Source organism: Trachypithecus francoisi, unplaced genomic scaffold (assembly GCF_009764315.1).
Source record: "Trachypithecus francoisi isolate TF-2019V2 unplaced genomic scaffold, Tfra_2.0 Lachesis_group10, whole genome shotgun sequence".
Taxonomy (NCBI): Eukaryota; Metazoa; Chordata; class Mammalia; order Primates; family Cercopithecidae; genus Trachypithecus; species Trachypithecus francoisi.
In genome coordinates, this window is record NW_022681455.1 from 26,996,429 (window position 1) to 27,020,400 (window position 23,972).

The following is a 23,972-nucleotide window of genomic DNA, read 5'->3' on the forward strand; positions in this document are numbered from 1 at the left end:
TCCCAAGGTGCTGTGATTGCAGGCCTGAGGCACCGCGACTGGGCACAAGTAATGGATTTTTAAGTTTACCAGTAATTGATCTGTCCACAGCCGCCCTAATGTCATTCAGGTTCTATGGCTAATAAATAATAACACTTAGGCCGGGCACGGTGACTCACGCCTCTAATCCCTGCACTTTGGGGAGGCCAATGCGGACGGATCACCTGAGGTCGGGAGTTCCAGACCAGCCTGACCAACACGTAACAACCGTCTGTACTAAAAATACAAAATTAGCCGGCTGTGGTGGTGGATGCCTGTAATCCCTGCTACTCTGGAGGTTGAGGCAGAAAAATCACTTAAACCCGGGGGTGGCTGCGGTGAGCCGAGATTGCGCCATTGCATTCGAGCCTGGATAAGAGCAACTCCGTTTCAAAAAATGTAATGCTTAGTGTAGTTGTCGTTAGCCATCTAATTTAAGAGTAGGTAAATTTTAGAAAACTAGTAATAAAACACCATACGTCACGAAAGATGGCTGGTATTCCTGAATCATTTCCACTATTTTTTTGTGTGAGGTTTGAGATCGAAATACCTTAACAAGTTTCTAATGTTCTCTCGCTTTTTGTCCTTAACACATCCGCCATCTTGGGAGTATCGCTGAAAACGGCTGTTTTTAACTCAGCCACAACCCAATAAGGTTTACAAAACTAAACACAAATCGCCATTATCTTCGCTGTAATCAGTTACAGCACTTCGTGTGACGATGAAGGTGGCCCTGAAAAGGGCCTTTTATGGGTAAGCTGTTAAATAAAGCTCAGCCACCAAAGCCGTACAGAGTGCGACCCTGGCGCTTGAGCGCGTAGACCACATCCATGGCGGTGACTGTCTTACGCTTGGCATGCTCCGTGTAGGTTACAGCATCCCGGATCACATTCTCCAGAAATACCTTAAGCACACCTCGCGTCTCCTCATAAATGAGGCCCGAGATGCGTTTCACGCCGCCGCGTCGGGCCAAGCGACGGATGGCGGGTTTGGTGATGCCCTGGATGTTGTCGCGCAACACTTTACGGTGACGCTTGGCGCCTCCCTTTCCCAAACCTTTACCACCTTTGCCTCTGCCAGACATGGTAGAAGATGAACACCAAGTCTTACCTCTGCAACTTTGCTACTCACTGAAGCCCCTTATATATCAATTATGCGGACCTTTTTGGAGACTGAATTTGAGGGGCGGGAACGAAACCTCTGTCTCCGCCTTTTCCATACCTTACTGGGCGTCCCCTACGCTATTGCCTTGGGAATGAAAGAGGGCGGTGAGGGTAGGGGAAATGCAACTTGATTTGACTCCTTCCCTTTTCCTCGTTTGGGTCTTGAGTGTAGGTTTTTGTGTTCTCTAGCCCAGTTTTTGTGGGCTCTCGAAGAACTGATAATGTCTGTCTCTTAAAAGCCGTATCATTTGCCAAAAGGAGGCAGTAACGCTACACTTGTCTACCAAATGGATAGACAAGAGAATAAAATTATTATTTATTTTGAAACAGTCTCGCTCTGTCGCCCAGACTGGAGTGCCGTGGCGTGATCTCGGCTCACTGCAACCTCTGCCTCTTGGGTTCAAGCGATTCTTTTGCCTCAGCCCCTGGATTAGCTGCTACTACAGGCGCTTATCACCACGCCTGGCTAATTTTTGTATTTTTAGTAGAGATGGGGTTTCGCCATGTTGACCAGGCTGGTCTCGAACTCCTGACCTCAGGTGATCGGGGGACCTCTCTTGGTCTCCCAAAGTGCTTGGATTACAGGCATGAGCCACTGCGACTGGCTGTAATTTGTAAATGTGAAGATTCTTGAAAAATGTATTTTTACTAATTTTTTTTTTTGAGAGGGGTCTTGCTCTGTTGCCCAGGCTGGAGTGCAGTGGTGCTATCTCAGCTCACTGCAACCTCCGCCTTCTGGGTTCAAGTGATTCTCATGACTCAGCCTCACAAGTAGCTGGGATTACAGGCACGCGTCCCCATGCCCAAGTAATTTTTGTATTTTCTCATTAAAGATGGGGTTTCACCATGTTGTCCAGGGTGGTCTTGAACTCCTGACCTCAGGTGATTCACGCGCCTTGGCCTCACGAAGTGCTGGGATTACCGGCGTGAGCCACCACGCCCGGCCATTTTTATTGATTCTTAAAATGTAGCAATACTTCTTAAATGTGGCCAATCATAGGACTTAGCGTTTGGCAGAGACGTATACATTCACATCGTTTTCTGCATTCCTAATAAAGAAAGACCTCTAGTAAGGGAAACCAATATTAAGTGAAGTTTCATTCTTTCTTTTTCAACGTATAATGCAATATCTGAGGCATAACGATAAGGAACCCCAGGCTTGAAGACATTATCCTCTAACAAATGGTATTGTATTGTTGGCTCGATTCTGGAGTCTCATTACCTTGCTACCTACCAGTTTATGCCACTAAAGCATACATGGTAAATCATGGTGAATAAAGGTTTGTAAATTAACAAAAATAATACTAATAAATTCTGTGAAATACTGTCCTAATAAAAGATTCCTGAAGAAATGTTCTACACATATAGGGTATGTGTAGTAGAAAGATTCAACATTAATTCTTACATTCTACTCCTTCACATTCATTGCCTCCTATATACTGCAGGGGCAACTTAAAAATTCCTTCTCTGCTGGTGCCTAAAGGCAGTGAGAAGATTATTCATTTTGTGCAGTTAAGAGTCTACTTAAATTTTGACTTAGGTTCAGTTATCTGTAGGAATAGACACGAGGATCTCAAATGCTCTCTTTTTTGAGGTAGGCACCAAACAAGCATTATTCATTCATTCAACAATTTAATGTCCACTATGTCCACTACATGCCAAGAATGGTGTACAAATACCAGATTTACAAAGGTGATCACATTTATTCCCTTAAAGAATTCAAAACTTTAGTAAAGGGAAAAGTAAACTCAGGGTTAGGGGGCAGATATCAGACCAGCATACTTCTACTTACTGTTGAGTATTTAAGAGTGGAGCAGCCATATCCCCAGCTTTACTGGCATCACTCTGAAGCTTGTTAGACATACAGAATTTCGGGCTCAACCCCAAATCAATGGAATTGATATTGCATTTTTAATGAGATTTCTAAGTGGGTGGTGGGTATGTTCTTTCAAGTTTGAGAATAATTGTTTTAAAGCTCTGCTGTCCTATATTAGCCACTAGCAACATGTGCTCATTTTTATTTAAATTAATTTAAATTAAAAACTAATTTGTACTCTTACTCTAGCCACATTAAGTGCTCAATAGCCACATATGGGTAGTGGCTACCTATTGGACAGTGTCAATACAGAACATTTTTATCATCGCAGAAAGTTTGGGCTGTATCTATGATAAGGGGGTTTCTTCTGAAGAGCTTCTAATCCAGTCTAGAAGGGAACAGGAAGTTTGGTGGATGCCTGAGATGTGTAAAAAGAAAATTGTAAGTTTGAGTGTAGTATTGGCCTTTTTAGGAAATAAAATTAATACAATACTGTTGTACTTGAAGAGGAATTTCAAGGACGGTTATAATGGATGTGATTTCTCATGGACCTTCTGAACACATTCGATTCTAACACAAAGACTTACTTTCTGTAATAGTCTATATATGTTTTCACCCATTTTAATATTTATTCTACATACTTTCTTTTTTTTTTGATAATCTTTAAAATCTGACTTGTGTGATGCTTAAGCACTGTCTCACTGGATTGATCTAGTGAATACTACCTACAACTCTCATAGTCATTTACTATGGTGGTGGTGGGGATAGGGGAGTTAACCCAAAGTGAAGAGAACATTGAGCCATAAGTTAGACAGCTATCATTTATCAAACTAGTTTTTCCTAGCTACTTTTTGCATCTATAAAATAAACGTTTCCAACCTCAGTGTAATGGGAAATCTACTGTTTTAGAATATATTCAGATTTAGGATTCCAAAGCAACACAGAACTCTTTTTGAGGACTACCAACATAATAGGTGAAACTTTGCAGGACTTCAAGTTTACAGTCCATGGGGTCATCCAGCTTTCAGGAACCTTGTCCATGCTGCAATTACAGAGAAGATAAGTACCTAGGTCCCCAATTACGTAGTTCCTTTCCTCTTTGAACATCTGGCGAAATTTGTTGGTGAAACTGAGTCTCAGTTATTGCCCTCCAGAAAGGGCAGAGATTAGTTAACCCAATGCCTTTTTACTTATTGAGACCCTAAGTAGCCGTGGGAACCAGTCAGTGTTGCACAAGAATGAAATGGTGACATCTGTTAATTGACTATATCTAACAGGGTGAACAATTCCAACAATTACCCAACAAATATTAAGATTACAATAATGATCAAAATAATAAACAGTAAACAATCTGAATTTTAATTGTATCTTTACGTCTAGGCAATATAAAGCTATGGTCCCAAAAAAGAAATACTTATATTATGCTTGTGACTATCACTGTTAATAATGATATCCATGAAGATGCACTGCCCCTGCCTCCAGAAACCTATAAAATACTTCCCCTACTGGAATTATGGGGTGCTACTAATCCAATTCTGTAAGTTTAGCTCTTTTATAAACCATATTTGTATTTTTGTGGTATATAACACGGTCTTAAGTCCCAGAGACTTGTTTTCAATACGTGCAAGAGAGTAAATAATTACTTAATAAAAGCTTACTAATTTTTTTTTCTGAGACGGAGTTTCACTCTTGTTGCCTAGGCTGGAGTGCAATGGTGCTATCTTGGCTCACTGCAACCTCCGCCTCCTGAGTTCAAGCAATTCTCCTACCTCAGCCTCCCAAGTAGCTGGGATTACAGGCGTGTGCTACCATGCCCGGCTAATTTTTGTATTTTTAGTAGAGACAGGGTTTCACCATGTTGGTCAGGCTGGTCTCGAACTCCTGATCTCAGGTTGTCTGCCCACCTTGGCCTCACAAAGTGCTGGGATTACAGGTGTGAGACAGCCACTGCATCTGGCCAAGACAAGCTAAGTAATTTTTTATGAAATTTGTTGAATGAGGAAAGATGACATCTTTAAAGTTGATTATTTTATCTAGGGTTTATATGAAAAAATCTTCTAATCACTATTGAGTGTAGGCCAGAATAACTTGGTTTTTTGAAATGAGTATTTTTGTTAGAGGAAACATAAGATCAAACTACTTCTCTTGTTTCTTTAACAAATATAGGAGTTCATTTCAGCATCTGATTATTTGAGAATATTAATGTGCTCAATTATCCAATAATAACCTAATTCCATCAGCTGTATTGCAAACTAACAGATAAGGAATGATAAGGAATAGTGAAGTTACTCATGTTTGCTCTGAAATATTTGTTCAGCTCCTTAGGTGGACATATTCAACCTGTTAATTTAGGGTGTGACAGCTTAGTTCATATTTTGTGTGTAAAAAGCCAAAGAGAATGATGAAAATTTAGAAAGTGATTTAAATAAGATTTTTTTCTTTCTAACCCTTAATGCCCACACTTGCAATGTTGAAAGTTTGTATTTTATTTTTTTAAAGTGATTCTTACCAGTTATTCAAACAGTTTCTATACAGAGGAAGCGAAATTTGTATTATGTGATTTCAAAATATAAAAAACGTACAAAATTATATGAGGAATATTAGCATTTTTTTTTTTTTTTTTTTTTTTTTAGTAGAGACGGGGTTTCACCGGGTTAGCCAGGATGGTCTTGATCTCCTGACCTCGTGATCCGCCAGTCTCGGCCTCCCAAAGTGCTGGGATTACAGGCTTGAGCCACCGCGCCCGGCCATATGAGGAATATTAGCAAAAAAATAGTGTCTTTCATTAAATTATTTATAAAGTGATGGGACACGAACATGTACACAAGCTCTCAATGCTCACAGTTGGCAAAATGATGTTGGCCTGCCATTCTATTATTTGTTGGTTCAGTTTTCTTTTTTGGAAAGTTGATCTTTAATGCCCATTCTAGGTCGGAAAAATCCATGATCCTAACTTTTAAGAGAAGGTTGGTGACTCTACTTAGGATTTTTTTTCTATAAGAGGAATGATGTCGCCTCACGCTTATCTTTCTGGAAATGTTTAAACCACTGAAATATAGAGATCAAATCCAGCTTACACACTGGTAACTCAAATATTATTTTTTTAAACTATCTTTTCTAAAATAATCACCCCTCTTATACATAGAACTTTCTACCTCAGTGGCAATTCCTAGAGGTTGATGCAAACAACTCGCCAGAGAGCCTGTGCTATTGTTCCTGCGAAAAAAAACAATTTCCCTACACATTTGAATAGAAATGAGTTTATCTATATAAATTTGAGACGATAAGAATTCACAGAACAATGCCCTGGAAGAGACATTTGCAAATGAAAGAGGAAGAAATAGTATTTTTAAGGAAAACCTGAAAGTTGTCTCGATTTGACCGAAGTTTGAAAGAGAGTTGGGGGAATAAGAAAAGTTTCAAGATGCTGCTTTTAAAACTATGCATAGGAAAAATGGCAGGAATGAAACCCAAAGTCTCTCGGATCAGTTTTCCCCAAATTCCTCATTATTTCATGCCCAGATTTCTTACATTTTTACTCTTTTTTAAGGGGTAACAAACACAGCAGCGCGGTAGATCGGAGGAGTCCTTTTCCAGCAGCTCAGCGCATGGAGCAAGGAACCAATCATCACTCAGCGTCTCTCTATATAAACCCTCAGCCTCCGGCGTAGAGGACACGCCGTTCTGAAAGTTTGAGGTTCTTTTTGTCTCTTCTTGCAAGACAAAAACATGTCGGAGACTGCTCCAGTTGCTCCTATCACTCCTGCACCAGCAGAAAAAATACCTGTGAAGAAAAAGGCGAAGAAAGCAGGCGCTACTGCTGGGAAACGCAAGGCATCCGGACCCCCAGTGTCTGAGCTCATCACCAAGGCAGTGGCAGCTTCCAAAGAGCGCAGCGGCGTTTCTCTGGCTGCGCTTAAGAAAGCGCTTGCGGCTGCTGGCTACGATGTAGAGAAAAACAACAGCCGTATCAAGCTTGGCCTCAAGAGCTTGGTGAGCAAGGGTACTCTGGTGCAGACCAAAGGCACCGGTGCTTCTGGCTCCTTTAAACTGAACAAGAAAGCCGCTTCCGGGGAAGGCAAACCCAAGGCCAAGAAGGCTGGCTCAGCCAAGCCTAGAAAGCCCGCTGCAGCAGGCAAGAAGCCCAAGAAAGCGAGTGGCGCCGCCACCCCGAAGAAAAGCGTCAAAAAGACTCCTAAGAAGGCAAAGAAGCCAGCAACAGCCTCTGGGACCAAGAAAGTGGCCAAGAGTGCGAAAAAGGTGAAAACACCCCAGCCAAAAAAAGCCTCCAAGAGTCCAGCTAAGGCCAAAGCCCCTAAGCCCAAGACGGCCAAGCCTAAGTCGGCGAAGCCGAAGATTACAAAGGCAAAGAAGGCAGCTCCGAAGAAAAAGTGAAACTGACGGGACTTTCCGCTTTGAAAATTTAAACGGCTCTTTTCAGAGCCACCCACAGGTCTCAGTCAAAAGAGCTGGCGCCTTTTTTGCGGGGCCAGGGGGGTGCGGGGGTGGTGTGCGGGCGCGGTCTATCCCAGTCATGCCGGTTGGGGTTCAGTAACTCACAGCTCCCAGTAGCCTGGGCGCGAGAATCCTTCCGCCTCAGCCACAGCCACCGGAGTAGCTAAGGCTACTTAAACCACTAGGTTTTGCTTTTTCTTCAAATTCCCGCGGTAGTGTGTGATTGGCCGGCTGCTTTCTCTCAAAGCGTGCGCTTAAAAGTGGCTCTGAAAAAATTTTATTCCTGGCACCAGGGATATGGTGTAAATGCTCTAGTTTGCTTTAGCATTGAGGTGACTTCTTGAGCACAGCCTGTCCCGGTTGTGAGCAGTACGTGGCATGCCCAAGGTTCCTGCGCCCCACCATCTTGTGCAGCGTTGAAAATGGCCCAACTGCAGGTGGCGCCCGGTGTCTGTCTTTTAGCAGGCTTGTGATACATACCCCTTAGTTCTGGGATATGGGCCGTCAGGTGCCGTACTTGGAAATAGGCAGTGTGGGCCTGCACTGCCTGGCGAGGTGGCTCCCCTGTAATCCCAGCATTTTGAGAGGCCGAGGCGGGCGCATCACGAGGTCAGGAGTTCGAGGCCAGCCTGAAAAACATGGTGAAACCCTGTCTCTACTAAATAAAATATGAAAATTAGGCGTGGTGCCACGCGCCTGTAATTCCAGCTATTTGGGGGGTGCTGAGGCCGAAGAATCACTTGAACCCGGGAGGCGGAAGTTGTAATGAGCCGAGATAGCGTCACTGCACTCCAGCCTGGGCGATAGAGCGAGCCTGTCTCAAAAAGTGTGGCCATTGTCTTTTTCTGTCAGTGACCAGCGTCTCCAGGACTTATTTTCCCAGAGGCTCTCTTGCTTGTTCATTTATTTTTGCCTACTCTTAACCTTCTAGCACTGCCGCCAGGTAACACTGACGTGCCGGCCCAACCCGCTCGGAGTAACTGTCTTTGCGGAGGACTCAGTGTATTAGGCCTACTGGCAACTAGGCCCGCGTGGCAAAGCAGGTCTTGCGTTTGGAGCGAGTTTGGTCTTGCTTCCCGCGTTCAGGTAACTTTAGAAAAAAAATGCAATTCTAGTGTTAAGCCAATCGGAGGGAGAAGTCATCATAGTCTCTGACACAGTTTTGTAAAACTTGCCTTTCTATTGGTTTTGAGAGCCTGCTGAATTAACCAATCAGAACGTATTGTTAGATTTTTATTTGCGCGGTTTTTCCGAGCCAAAAATTTTCACCTATCAGGTTGCAATATTAAAAGTTGTGTATGCTGGGACCTAGTGGAAAAGTCTGTTTTTTTCCCCCTCCCCCTCAGATGGAATTCTCCAAATGGAACTCTCTTTTTGGAGACTATTCACCTAGTCATTCTGCATAAATTTCCATAAGTATTGCTGCCACCCTGATGTTAAAAGATAGAATGAAAGGAACCTCTGTCAGTTTATAATCTACTTCCTTTCCCAAATTGCTTTCTCACAGATTGAGATGAACCAGGGAGCTAGAGTTAGCTATCCAATACATATTTGGTGATTAGATAAGAAACAGAGAAGGAAAAATAAATGAAAAACCTTGGAGAATGGAGCAAGAAGCCCGAAATTGGGGTTATGTGGACAAAGAAATGGGTTGTAGGAAGGTGGGCTGACTTGGACGTACTACTGTTTCCATTGTATTTGGGAGGTTGAGGTTATTCTTTTTTGTTTTGTTTTTGATTTTAGAAAAGCCCACTTAATAGTCCTGAGAAATCTCGACAAAATCTGATTTCTACAGATGTTTATGGGACTCTAGATGGGAAAAAAATTATATTTTTACAAATCCTAAATGCAATTTGGTTATTTCCTTTGTGAGTACAGGCAGCTAATCACTGGATTTCACATCAATGATAATCATAGATTTTTCATATTACTTTGTACTTATTACAGGTGTCTTGAAATAATTTACACTAATTGTGAACCTTTCAAGCCAACATTATACTTGCTGCTAGATCTTATTTGATGTGTAACTAAAGCACATATACAGACTTTAAGAAAAAAAAATTTTAGTGTCACCACCTTTCTTACCCCGTTTAAGTATTTTTTTAAAGCGTGGTTTTGAGAAGGCATCTATAGATTTCCAGAATCTCCAGAATACATAGCACAAAACAAGTCATGAACTCTTGAACAAGTTTGCAGTGGGACCAAATACCATAAATCCCTCATGATTATAATACCTCTTAATCTTACTTCTTTGTTTATATTCTGCTTATTAGTTAATATTTTATTATATTTTACATTATTATTTGCCTCCCTCCCCCCCAAAAAAGGATGTAGCCTGTGATATGTTTCTAGTTATAAGCAGGAGTTTAATTTTTTGAGAACCACGGTTACATCACACAATTTCTTCTTTGTAGAGAAAGCCAAAATACCTCCCTGTATGAGAGTGGCTTGATTGAGAAGGGGATCTGAATAAATAGGAGGATTTGAAATATTTATTCAAAATAATCTTTTTGAAAATGAGTGAAAAATACAGGTATGTAGGGGTGAACAAAATTTCTTCACCCTTCGAAAGTTCACTGAAAATCAATGGAAAAAAGGCAGATTAATAGAAAAGTCAAAATTCATCATAGGTTTATGTGACATGGGAACCTTCACAATGAAGGCCCAGAGGTACAGGGGAAACTGTCCATTTTTATGCTTAGGTTCAACAAAGTACCAACTGCCATGTAGAAATGTGACTGGATAAAAAGGGTGTCATCTAATGCTAATAGACTGGGGAAACATAGCAAGGCCTCTGTGTCTAGACTCTTCTTGGCCTCTGGCAAGATTCTTTCCTTCTGGATATTCCTTCCTCATTCTAGAGGACCCTCTCTGTAATGAGGGAAGGTCTTATGATCTACAGCCAAACAACATAAGACATACACGTTTTTATGGCTAGGTTTTACACAGAAAGGAGGGCGAAAAGTTACAGTAAGGTTTTTAGGTTTTCTGGCTGGCTTTGAAGAAAAAGAGGTTCTAGTTTCAGTAACCACCCTGGGGAAGAGGGAAGAGTCTAGTTTTATGTGTAGCCTCAATGGAGGATGAGAAGCCAAATAGCAGTAGTTCACTCACTTCTGCTTCTAAGGCCTTCCTTTTGGGGTATTATTTTCCAGTCCCCAATGGGGAGAAGAGATCTGGGAGGTCTTTAGTACCCAGAATGACAAGATTTAGGCTTTTGATGAAAAGTGATAAGGAATAAGATAATTAGGTGGGGAATGTGGCATTCCACAAGAGCAGTCCAAATGACTATAACATAATTCTGGTTCCTTACTGTTGCAAAGCACTTATTTAAGTGCCTCACTTGGGCAGTTACAATGCATTTATATCAGGTATAGCTAAAATACTTGATTTACTGTTAAGAAACTTGGCGCTTAGAAAGGTGAAATGGTAAGAAATGACGATTTGCTGTCACTAAATGGTGGACCTAGGTCTCAAACAAGTTTCTTGATTCCTAGAATTGTTCTTCGGCTGCTTCAATTCTGTTACATCAACTGGAAAAGGAGTGGTATTTTCCAGTTCCTTTTTAGGCTCATTGAGAAAGAAGCAGAACTTATGTATTTCTACTTCTGGCCCCTTGTGAAGTATCCATTTCACAATATGTTTGGTATGCAACAGAAGCAATGAAATGTAATGACTCAATCAATGATCTTCCAGAGTTTCTCTGATTTATATAAATTCATATTCATATTCGTTTGTCACAGAGGACATGCACTTGTTTTCAAGGAAATCTGAACTTGTTTAAATCTTTCTCCATATTTTAAAATTTTGGTAGCAGTTATAATAAATATCTTGAGATTGGTAAAGAATACTAACAGTGTCTTAGCATGGAAGTTGTGAAGGGCATTTTCATACTATCTTAGCTGTTGGAGAGTTCTTATGCGTATAGCATAGGTGTGACACAAAAGTAATTTTTAGAATCAACCTGAAGTCACTACTTTAACTTGAGGAAGCAGATTTTCATGGTATTGTGGGGAGGCCTCAATCATCCCTGTTACATAGTCACTAAATCAGGTTGATTTTTACAGAATCCTAAATAATTCTTACATATTCTCCCTTCTACATTCTCTCTTTCATTCTCTCATAGCTAGGATGATTCCAATGCTTACTAACTAGTTCCCTAATTCCTCTAGCCTCCAATTTCTCTTAACTATTTATTTACTTATTTATTTTTTGAGACAGAGTCTTGCTCTGTTGCCCAGGCTGGAGTGCAGTGGCTCCATCTCAGCTCACTGCAGCCTCTGCCTCCCTGGTTCCAGTGATTCTCTTGCCTCAGTCTCCCAGGTAGCTGGGATTACAGACACACGCTACCATACCCGGCTAATTTGTTTTTGTATTTTTCATAGAGATGGGGTTTCACCATGTTGTTTAGGCTGGTCTCAAACTCCTGACCTCAGCTGATTCATCCACCTCAGCCGCTCAAAGTGCTAGGATTACAGGTGTGAGCACCACGCCTGGCCCATTTTAAAAAACAAAAACCAAATATGCCTTATGGAAAAGGTCAGTGGTTTCTCATAGGTTCATGGGAAAGCCCTGTAGCCTCTTAGCCCCTTTTCATAATACTGTCTGCTCGCACTCAAAGACACTAATAACAATGTAATCTTTCTATTTCTTCTTTTTTATTATTATTATTATTATTTTACAGCTTTGTTCTGGAACAATTCCCCATGAGAATCTTTATAATACTCAATTCCTTCTGAAATTACATCTCCATGCAAAAATCCCTCTAATTCAAAACGTACACTTATCTCTGAAAATGTGCTTTCATGTCATTTAATAATTGAGAACAATTATTATCAATAGAAAAATTTTAATGCATCTATTGTTTACTCCCATTAACTAAACTGAACTATAAAGCATTTGTCTTATTTTCCACTACTCTAGGGGCATGTGTGTGTGTGTATGTGTATGTGTGTGTGTGTCTGAATTAAAAAATTCCATCAAATGGGTTACATTATTGTCAGATGGTCATCAAATTCAGTGATTTCATTTTCTGTTTTCCTGTGTGAGAAAACAGGGGTAACAAATTTCTCTGCCCCTTTCATGACTCTTGTTTCCATGGCCTGATTTACAAGACTATCTTCCTTATCTTCAGAAGTATACCATTTTATATATATATGCAATTTTTAGTGGTGACAACTACAAAACAAAAACGAAAAAAATATTTCAGGTTTGCCTTTCAAATTCCCAAATGTTACATGTCAATATTTACTGTTGGCAGGTCGAGTAGGGAGGGTATGGAGAAATAATAAAATGGGATTTCTGAATTGTCTTGAGTTTTAGCTATTATCTTTATAATGTGAAGAAACTACTGGTTATTCAGAGATTACATACTTGTTTTATTTTAATTATAAGTACTTGCAGGCAACTATGTAACTGTGAAATGGATACACACTATAGTGTGTCAACAAGTACATAGAAAATATGATCTGACACATGAGTAAGATTTGAGATCTTCCCCAAATAAAATCACAATTTATTTTAAAAACATCTAGTATTATTTACTACTTTCTCAGTGTATGCCTTTGAAGAAAGTTTCTTGTGTATATGTGGTTAAATCAAGGCTATTATTTGAATAGTACACAGTAAGGCTAAAATTTGTGAATGTTAACGTCATATTTTACTGTATGTATATGAGTTTCATATCTGTAAAATTTGCAGTACTAATTATAGTATAACTTCACAATCATATAAGATCTTGTACATTTCATTGTATTATTATTATTATTATTATTTTTTGAGATGGAGTCTCGCCCTGTTGCCCAGGCTGGAGTGCGGTGGTGTGTAATCTCGGCTCACTGCAACCTCTGCCTCCTAGGTTCAAAGATTCTTCTGCCTTAGCCTCCCGAGTAACTGGGATTACAGATGTCTGCTACCACACCCAGCTAATTTTTGTATTTTTAGTAGAGACGGTGTTTCACCATGTTGGCTAGGCTGGTGTTATTAATTTTTTTTTTTTTTTTTTGAGACGGAGTCTCGCTCTGTCACCCAGGCTGGAGTGCAGTGGCCGGATCTCAGCTCACTGCAAGCTCCGCCTCCCGGGTTTACGCCATTCTGCCTCAGCCTCCCGAGTAGCTGGGACTACAGGCGCCAGCCACCTCGCCCGGCTAGCTTTTTGTATTTTTTAGTAGAGACGGGGTTTCACCGTGTTAGCCAGGATGATCTCGAACTCCTGACCTCGTGATCCGCCCGTCTCGGCCTCCCAAAGTGCTGGGATTACAGGCTTGAGCCACCTCGCCCGGCCTTATTAATTTTCTTAAGATGGAATGTTGCTTTGTCACCCAGCCTAGAGTGGACTGGCGTAGTCTCGGTTCACTGTAGCCTCTGCCTCCTAGGTTTAAGTGATTCTCCTTGCCTCAGCGTCCCAAGTAACTGGGATTACAGGCACGTGCCACCACGCCGGGCTAATTTTTGTATTTTTTTAGTAGAGACTGAGTTTAGCCATGTTGGACAAGCTGGTCTTGAACTCCTGACCTTAGGCGATCTGCCTGCCTTGGCCTCCCAAATTGCTAGGATTACAGGCGTGAGCCACCTTGCCTGGCCTAAGACCCTGTACATTTTAAGATATCCATTTATTTTATTGTATATGAAAAATTTAAACATGTTAGTAGCTATTCCAGGTGATAAAGCCCTCAGGAGTAAGTGATGAAGATTTTGCTGAGGCTCTTTATTTAAAACAGTAATGCCTGGTGGGGAAAGTTTTGGCTCCAGCACTATCTGAAATTTTCTTAGTTTCAGTTTTTTAATTTGTTTTAGATAATAGATAACTATTGAACTTACATTTTTGGAGACTTCATAAAACACTGCATGACTTCTGGCCCATTGCGGACACTCAATAAGTGTGGATTTTTCCTATTTAGAAAAACTATATATTAAAATTATAAAAACTTTATCTAATCTTTTATTTTTGTAAATAGGAATTCACTCAATGGTAAATTCTGTTCAGTAATCATTTATTTTAAATCTCAACTTGACTAAATTTCCGGAGGCTTTGTTGTAGGCAAATGACCATGCTAGGTGTTCTGGTGGATTTAATGATATAAAAAGATGCATTCTGTGCCCACCAAGTCCAAGTCCTCATGTATTGAAGTCCAACAGCTGTAACAGAAATACAGCTTAAAACTTGCTGAGGTAGAATCTTAAAGAAAGTACAGGATACAGGAAACAACATTTAAATAGAGAATGCTTTTATCCAGCATAATAGGATGTTCACTATGGAACAAATATCTGACAGCAGTTACCTTAATTATGGATAGTTATACTGTTTTCCTCATACACTGAATCTGTAATTCACAGGACCCACGTCTTTACGTCTGACGGGCTTCCATGAACAAAAATTTCTTCCATAAATCTCCAGGACTTCTTACTATGGCTACCTTGGCCTGCATAGCTATTTACAGCTTTGTCACTACCACATGACTAACCTCTTTCCTTAGTGCAACTTGAGGGAAAACAGCACATTAAAAAAAGTTAATAGAAATTTCTCAATGACAGTTGAAACTACTCCACCCCATTTCAAAACTGAGGAATTTGCTGAAATGTTTAAATATACAAAATTCTTCCAAATAGCACGTAGTATCCCATATAGTACATACACCCTTCTGCATTTCCAAATAACAGCCTGTATGATTTCGGAACAGAATTCCTTATTTTCCTTCCCTTCATCTACCAGTTTCGAAGCTGTCTGTACCTTTGTATGGAAAGCCAGAATATTTTTCTGTAAGAACTTGGAAGTCGTCAAAGGATTTTCATTTGATGATAAATATGGGGTACTTTTAATGAGATTTGATTAAAACAGGGTATTTAATAAGTTGAAAAGTTCTTTTAAGATATCAGCTGGAAGGCTGGGCGCGGTGGCTCATGCCTGTAATCCCAGCTACTCCGAAGGCTGAGGTAGAAGAATCGCTTGAATCCGGGAGGCGGAGGTTGCGGTGAGCCGACATCGCGCCAATGCACTCCAACCTGGGCAACAAGAAACCCCGTCTCAAAAAAAAAAAAAAAAGAAAAAGAAAAAAGAAAAAAAAGAAAACAAAAGATATCAGCTAGAAAGTTGAAAAGGCTCATGATTTTTGCATTTTCCTTTCGCACTCAGGTATGTCAGACACACCCATCTGTACCTTCGTTGCTTTGACTACTGCAGTTTAGAAACTAAGCAAGGCTTTCAAGTCTGCAAGAGCTGTGTTAATGCCACGGGTCTGGATGTTCCAGCTAATAACCTTAGCCTTAGACCAGTATCAGGCGCACAGAGAGGGTAACCTTGATCGCACCCAAGCCGCCGACCGTCGCCGGCAAGTAGCTGGGTCTCAAAACACTTGTGGAGTAAGGCAGCCTGATGCATACCAAAAGCGCTGGACCCTCGGGCAAGCTCAAATACGTACAAGAAATAAGCAGTTAAGAAATAAGCAGAGGGCCTGAACAGCAAAACAAAGCCTGCTAAACCAATGGAAAACCGGGGAGGGAGGCGGAGCCCCAGGTAAAACCTGAGGAAGCGCTTGAATTTGGAAATTTAAATTAAGCATTACATTGAGGGGGCTAAATGCTATTATTTCAAAGGTCTGTTTCGATCAGAGCAGTTTCATGGTCTAATGTGTCTTGAAGGATTACAGCTTTTTTCATGGAGAAAGTGATTGGCTCTGAAAAGAGCCTTTGGGTTGAAGGTTGAGCACTCAAAACGATTTACGCTCTCTCCCCACGAATGCGGCGGGCAAGCTGGATGTCCTTAGGCATGATGGTGACGCGTTTGGCATGGATAGCGCAGAGGTTGGTGTCCTCAAAAAGCCCCACCAAGTAAGCCTCACAGGCCTCCTGCAGCGCCATCACAGCGGAACTCTGAAAGCGCAGGTCGGTCTTGAAGTCCTGGGCGATTTCTCGCACAAGGCGCTGAAACGGCAGCTTCCGGATAAGAAGCTCGGTGGACTTCTGGTAGCGACGGATCTCGCGCAAAGCCACGGTACCAGGGCGGTAGCGATGAGGCTTCTTCACGCCCCCCGTGGCCGGAGCGCTCTTGCGAGCTGCTTTAGTGGCCAGCTGCTTGCGCGGTGCTTTACCGCCTGTGGATTTACGAGCGGTCTGCTTAGTACGCGCCATACCTCACCTGCAAAGTAAGTGAGTTAGGAAAATTGGTTTACCCCTCTATTTATATAGGAACAGAATCACTCTGATTGGATTGTGGACAATCCCTGTTAGTGATCGGTTGCTAAATTCCGGAAGTGCTCCGAGCGATTCACGATTGGTTTATTTTTTCAGTGCAAGATTCTGATTGGTAAATTTGGATAGAGAACTGGCTCCTTTAAACAAGTTGTTTTTTGTTACAGGTATCTTTGATGTTTGGCATGCAGCATGACCTGCAAAGACATTTATCATTTAACTTAATAGACTGACCTTTTATTGTTTAGCTATAAAAAAATCGAATGTGGTTGAATTAGAAAATGCTTTGGAATTTTTTTTTTTCAAAAATCTCCGCTGCTTTTTTCTGCTTAATTTTCCTGAAGTTTTTCCCTTCCCTATTCACTGATTTAAAATCCGTTGTCTAAGTATCTCTCAATGAATCCTCGTTTCATTATGGAGTACATAGCTAATTCATTCAAACAAGGTTTTCTAAGATACAGTTTAAACACAAGGAACTTTGTGTTTCATTTGTGTTAGAGTAAAATTCTAACATCGTGGAATCCCTACCTCTGTAATACTAGGTTTGACTCATATCATTTAACGGTATTATTTGTTTTGTTGAAATTAAAATGTTCAGACATAATGGCAAGAGCCGTCAAAAAAAGTATTTTCAGTATAGAATCTTGAAAAAGATGGCGGCGAAGAGAGTCTTAGAAGGTTGTTTCTTTATAAGACAACAATGGCGCAGTTTCTCCAGATCCCTGCGGGAGAGAATTGAGGTGCCCTGAACAATTTAAGACACGTCCAACAGAACTTTTATAGGAGTGGACTCACCCAAATAACAGGACTTCTTAACTTGGTTTTCGCTTCCAAACTCAACAGCTCCCAATTACTTTGAAAATGTAACAAATGTTTACTGGAAAAGATTCTTAAGGAATGACATTATAGCCTAACACAGTATTTTAAATCAACCTATCGGGTTCCCTGTAAGGTGTTCTTTTCCTAGCCAATAAAAAGAGCAGTTTGGGAATTCTTAATTTACATACTTTTAATCTATTGGCTACTTTGGTTCAGGCAGAGTTTAGATTTACAAGTTTGCGTTTGTGTAACCGTACTATATTTCAGAAAGGGATAGTGCGCGTGCGCGCCTGTTGCAAGGTCTAGTTTCTTTTTGTTTTTCTTTCCCATTAGGTTTTCTTTCCTATTGGAAAGCTATTTTGTAAAGTGTTGTAGCAGGTCCGCAATGACGCTGGCAAGTAGTCTAAGGCGATTAACATCATGAATATGCTGTCTCCCCTCCAGGGAGGGGAGACGGCCAAACCAAATTTATCTCTGCCTGCAAATGCCCGCGGATGTCTGCAAGCTGGCGGGGGGAGGAGACAAAGAATGTTTTGTGCATTCCTGTTCATTCCTTGAATTCTGTTAAACCTCCTCTATTTTAGGGCATTCATCAAAATTCTGCTAACCACAGGATTGATACAATTGCACCTTTCAAGTTAGTGTCTATTTTGCAAATTTGAATTATCTTAGGACTCATGGGCAAATCTTGACTGAAGTTACACGTTGTCACGCGTTTCAGTCTCACATCTGAAGTATTTATGAGTCCCTTGCTTCTCTCCTTTTCAGAAAAAGAAACTTCTGTACACTTTAAATCATGGTAAAACGGTTAGATATGTTGGGAAAATGGTTTTATAAGAAGCAAGTAAAGAACTGAAATCCTTTTGTACAATATGATCACGTATCTGTGGGCTGGGCTGTTTGTTAATGAGAGCTATGCCCTCTCTATGCTTTTCCTCTCCACACTCCCTACATGTCATCTGAGGTCCAAGGCCTGTTTATTGATATTATCTTCTGTTTTCTCATTTTCATTTTAGTTTTTTCATTTCTATTATGAGAATGTTAATATCTACATCTAAAAAGTGTTTCCAAAATCAAAAGATACACTTTAGGTTAAAGGTTCAAAACACAGTCAGTGAGAACCATTAAGGAAATTCCATCTTTATGCCCCACAGTTTGATTTCCTCCCCGGTGTTCTTAAATCTGTCAATCTGGTATTTTGCCATCTGAAGCTACCTTCAGTTCCTTTCATAATCCTCATCTCTAAATATGTGTAAAGCTTTATTTTAGAACTCAGTGCAAAATTTACCTGATTACATAAGAACTTACCAGCTCACTTGTATTAATCAGTAATTTCCATCATTATCTCCTTACCTGAACACAATTTCCCGTAGGATCTGTGTTTTGTGATAAAACAGTCAGAAACCAGTTGTGGCTACTGAGCATTTGAAATGTGGCTGTTGCTGCTGAGGACTGACTTTCTTTTTTTGAGGAGTCTTGCTCTGTAACTCAGGATAGAGTGCAGTGGCATGATCTCAGCACACTGTTACCTCCACTTCCTGAGTTTAAGAGATTCTCCTGCTTCAGCCTCCAGAGTAGCTGGAATTAGAGGTGCTCGTCATCACGACTGGCTTATGTATTTGGGAGGGGGGTGGGGGGAAGTATTTTTAGTAGAAACGGGATTTCACCATGTTGGCTTGGCTGGTCTCCATCTCCTGACCTTAAGTAACCCGTCTGCCCCGGCCTCCCAAAGTGCTGGGATTACAGCCATGAGTCACTGTGCCAGGCCTGAATTTTTATTTTACTTACTTTTCGTTATTTTAATTCAAAAGCTGATACTTCGGTTATTGGAAAATGTTAAATATGTTTTGAACTATCACATATATGAATTTAATTCTACAGCACTGAAGTTTATGAAATCACAATGAAATTCCATTTACTTCCAACAAACGTTTAATACCAAACTGAATAGGATGTCCCTCATATTTAGAAGACTTAAGATTTAAAAAAGAATGTGAAATACTGCATTAATAATGTTTTTATATTGACTATATTTTGAAATAATGATTTCGTATTTTGGGTTAAATATAATTATTAAAATTCTTTTACCTGTTTATTAGTTTTTAAAATGTGCTTACTGGAAAAATCAACATTACATATGCAGCTTGTATTATTCTTTTTTATTTTATTCTTATTTTTTGAGGCAGAGTCTCGCACTGTCACCCAGGCTGCAGGGCAGTGCTGCAGTCTTAGCTACTGCAACATTTGCCTCTCAGGTTCCAGCGATTCTCCTGCCTCAGCCTCCTGAGTAGCTGGGATTACAGGCACCGGCCACCACACCCAGCTAATTTTGGCATTTTTAGTAGAGACGAGGTTTCACCATTTTGGCCAGGTTGATCTCGAACTTCTGACCTCAGGTGATCCGCCTGCCTCGGCCTCCCAAAGTGCTGGGATTACAAGCGTGAGTTACCGCATCTGGCCGTGGCTTGCATTATTCTTTACAAATAGCATTGTTCCAGGATTCTCCATTTCTCTTCTCTGTTTCTTGATTCTTTACCAAATCTTGACAGCATACGCCTTGAAACAATGAGGATATTCAATATACTTCTATGAACCCAGTTATAGCATCTGGACTTAATCTACAATAAGTATCTATATTTATATCTACATCTACATGTCTATACAGTTGTGTTAGGGAACTAAGGGGGCTTGTTAAACCATTACTCATTGAGGCAAGAAGAGGTGGGTAACTAGCAAAATTATTGATGTTTGAATTTTTCCATGGCAAAATATCAGTAAGTGGACAGTATTTGAAATTTTTTTAGCCAGGCACAGTGGCTCAGGCCTATAATGCCAGTGACCCAAGAGGCTGGGGTAGGAGGATTGCTTGAGGCTAGGAATTTGAGGCTGCAGTGTCATAATTGTGACACTGCACCCCAGTCTGGGCAACAGAGCAAGACTCAAAAATGAAAAAAAAAAAGAGAAGTATTATATGAATATTTTTCTCTCTATCGTATGTTTTTGAGGGACAGCATCTACAACTGCTAATTCTGATGTTTAAAAAAAGGGGAAGAGAAATCACTGTGGAAGCACAATGCCATTTCATGAAAAGAAGAAAGTCCAGAAAATAATTTGCTATTCCTGGAAGCTACATAAACTCCAAGAAAGACTCAGATAAGAACATCAGGTCAATTACTTTGAAGTCTAAAAAGAATACAAAGTTAAAGTGTTTATTATTTTGTAGGAGCCAAGGCAAGCTCTGAAGCTTTGCTGAAAGATTAGCTTGCAAAAGGCAGATTAATTGTAGAAAAGTTACACAAATTTATTAACGTGTTCAAGGGAGCCTTTAGGATGAAAACACAAAGATACAAGAAAAAATTGTCCACTGTTATGCTTAGGTTCAACAACATATGGACAACTTGTAGAAATTTGATTGGATAAAAAGGGTATGATGTAATGTTAATTAACTGAGTGGAGAAACCCAGCAAGGCTTGTTTGTCTAGACTCTTCTTGGCCTCTGTCAGCTGAAGAATGAGAAGGTTCATACATTTGCAAAGGAGAGCTTTATTTCTCAAAGGATTGCAGCCTGCAAGGTGGCCATTCTGGGCCACCACAGGCTGGGAAGGGTAGCCTTGGTTTGCTGAGAGACAGGCAGTTGGAGGGAAGGAGGGAGGGATAAAACAGGAATTTTTGAGGAATGGGTGGGCCAAATATACATATTTAACAGGCTATAGGAGGAGCTATGAATATTCATGAAGGAGACCCAAGCACATGTGTATTAGGTTTACATGTATGTAACATATGCCACATGATCAATTTGGGGTGAAGATTTAACATGTAAATGAGTTATAATTAGGTCCTATATATAAAACTGAAATGTAGGGCAGAAGTCTATGATCTGCATTCTGAGGAGACTGGTCACATTCAGTTGCGGGTCTGCAGTCATTTATCAAGAAACTCTGTGGTCCTTAATACCTGTCTTATCTGGACCGCCATGGAGAAGGGTGGAAGGGGCCAGATAAACTAAGTAAAGGGGCTTTCTGGTGTATTATTCCCTCAAATCGGACTTTGAGAAAATCTAGCAGTGATTAGAAAGTGGAAGAAGGGTAGAAACAAACAGGATGTGTAGCCTCCATCCTGTCATGCCTGGGAACTTAAACTTTTGGGGTCGTTTAGCCAAAGGAGCGTCCATTATTCTGTCAAAGGGGTTTAGAATGTTCATTTCATCCCTCACCTCTTTGAACATGCATTCCTTCCTTCTGGTTACTGGGTATGGGACAGCTCCATCTCTGGAATGGGGTCTTATGACCTGCATTAAACAAGGTGGGTCAAATAATTTCTCTGTGGTCAGTTGTTACACAAAAAGGTGGAAGGGAAGTTAGAGTAATATTTTTAGTTTTTATGGCTGGCTTTGGGGAAAAAGGATTCTGGTTGTCGTAAGCCATGCTGGGAAAGAGGAATTTTAGTTTCTATGTCTAGCCTCAGAAGAGAATGGGACTGAGAGACAGGAGGGCAGGAGAAAGTCAGAGAAAATTTTTGCTTCTGAGGTTGCTTCTTTGGCCTTCATTTTGGGGTATTGTTTCTGAGCCCGAATTTGATTAACGAGTAAAGGATGTCAAGGAGTTTTACTATGGGGCTTCATAGACATTTTTCTTACAATTGCTATATTTTTATCTTGTTTTACTTAAAATGTAGTTTAAGAAAAATCGTAAGATTTCTAAGGAAAAACGGGAGGGGACATAATGTGTCCCACTATAAAACATTTATAGTTTTTACAAAGTTTGCAGGGAAATGTGCTTTTATAATCTCACAATTTACTATTGATGAAAGGTGTCACACTTCTTGAAGTTACTTCTTGGAGGCTTTTGTCTGATGATGCAAATAATTTCTGTTATTTGTATCACCAGAAATTATTTTTGATGCAAATTATTTGTGATGCAAATAATTTCTGTTCAGTGGAACAGATATAACTCCAATTATTTAGGACCCTTGGGGCATTAATTTTTTTTGTAATCTCATTCAGCAACCTTGTGCTAACTTTAAGAAAGGGCAGCTTTTCCCTTAAGTAGCTCAGTGACTTCTGGTAGCGACGGAGTTTGCCATGATTCAGGGCCTGTATCTGAAGGACATCATCAAGCTGCTGGTGGCCAGAGTGCTCTTGCTGGCTGCCTTGGTGGCCAGCTGCTTAGGAGGCTCTTTGCCACCAGTGGACTTTCGTGTGGTTGGCTTGGTGTAGGCCATGACCTTTCATATCAGATTTACAGATCAGTTCTCTTTACAGGGCCTGGTGTGATGCAATTAGTTTTGAGATTTTTTTTGTGGAGCAATGTGATTGGATTTCTAGTAAAGTTGAATAATTATGCTTTACAGTGTAGTCCATTTATAAATTTCGGTCATAAAACTAAGTTTTTGCTGCTGGGTTTTTTTTTTTTTTTCTTTCCTAAACAGGATCTTGCTTTGTCCCCCATAGCTCACTGCAGCTTCGAACTCTTGGGCTCAATGAATCCCCCACCTGCTTCTCCCAAGTACCTAAGATCTCAGACCAAGCCACCATGCCAGGCTAACTTTTCCCTTTTTTTTTTTTTTGAGACGACGGAGTCTCCCTCTGTTGCCCAGGCTGGAGTACAATGGCACCATCTTGGCTCACTGCAACCCCCGCCTCCCAGGTTCAAGTGATTCTCCTGCCTTAGCCTCCCAAGTAGCTGGGATTTCAGGAGCCCACTGCCGGGCCCGGCTAATTATTTTGTATTTTTAGTAGAAACAGGGTTTTGCCATGTTGGCCAGGCAGGTCTCAAACTCCTGATGTCAAGTGATCTGCCCACCTCGGCCTCCCAAAGTGCTGGGATTACAGGCGTGAGCCACCGGGCAGGGCAGGTTTTTTACTTTTTGTGGAGATGAGGGGGGTGTCTGGCTTTATTGCCCAGCCCGGTCTTGATAACCTGGGCTCAAGCGATTCTTCTGCCTTGGTCTTTCAAATTGCTGGGATTACAGGTCTGAGCCAGGGCGTTAGGCCATTACAGCTTAGTTTCGTTTAGTGTTGATTTTAGAATACTGTGTTAATTGCGCTTTTTGAAAAGAGAAATCCAACAAACAAATCTCACTGGAGGAATATAGTCTTTGTTTTTTTTTTTTTTTTTTTTTTTTGGAGACGTAGTCATGCTCTGTTGCCTAGGCTGGAGTGCAATGGCGCGATCTTGGCTCACTGCAGCCTCTGCCTCCCAGAATCAAGCGCTTCTCCTGCCTCAGCCTCCCAAGTTGCTGGGACTACAGATGACCGCCACCACGCCCGGCTACTTTTTGTATTTTTAGTGGAGACGGGCTTTCATTATGTTGGCCAGGCTGATCTCAGACTGCTGACCTTGTGATCCGCCCACCTTGGCCTCCCAAAGTTCTGGGATTACAGGCATGAGTCACTGAGCCCAGTCGGAATGTAGTCATCTTTAAAACTTAAAAAGCCCGCCCTGAAATGCTAATGGGCAGCTATCCTTCTTTGTTCTCTTATTACTGTATCAGTATTTCAGCCTTTTCTGACAAGTGCA

The 23,972-nt window shown here is 40.9% G+C and overlaps 2 protein-coding genes across 2 annotated transcripts in view; one reads left to right on the forward strand and one right to left on the reverse strand.

The window, feature by feature from the left end:
• Nucleotides 1–610: 610 nt before the first annotated feature.
• The window catches only part of LOC117088500, a 37,528-nt gene continuing 14,166 nt past the window's right edge, over nucleotides 611–23,972 (reverse strand). The window contains exons 4-5 of the mRNA XM_033219801.1: nucleotides 16,225–16,577; nucleotides 611–1,123 (exon numbers count right to left, since the gene is read on the reverse strand). Of these exons, the coding sequence (XP_033075692.1) occupies nucleotides 791–1,123; nucleotides 16,225–16,577 (686 nt within the window). The 3' untranslated portion in view covers nucleotides 611–790. The remainder of the gene's footprint in view (nucleotides 1,124–16,224; nucleotides 16,578–23,972) is intronic.
• On the forward strand, nucleotides 6,653–7,442 carry H1-3 (H1.3 linker histone, cluster member). Its single transcript, XM_033219525.1, has one exon. The coding sequence runs from the start codon at nucleotides 6,727–6,729 to the stop codon at nucleotides 7,390–7,392; it is 666 nt and encodes a 221-aa protein (XP_033075416.1). The 5' UTR covers nucleotides 6,653–6,726; the 3' UTR covers nucleotides 7,393–7,442.

Bases quoted from the DNA above. Each gene is read 5' to 3' on its own strand.
- H1-3 (XM_033219525.1), top strand. From the start codon at position 6,727: ATGTCGGAGACTGCTCCAGTTGCTCCTATCACTCCTGCACCAGCAGAA.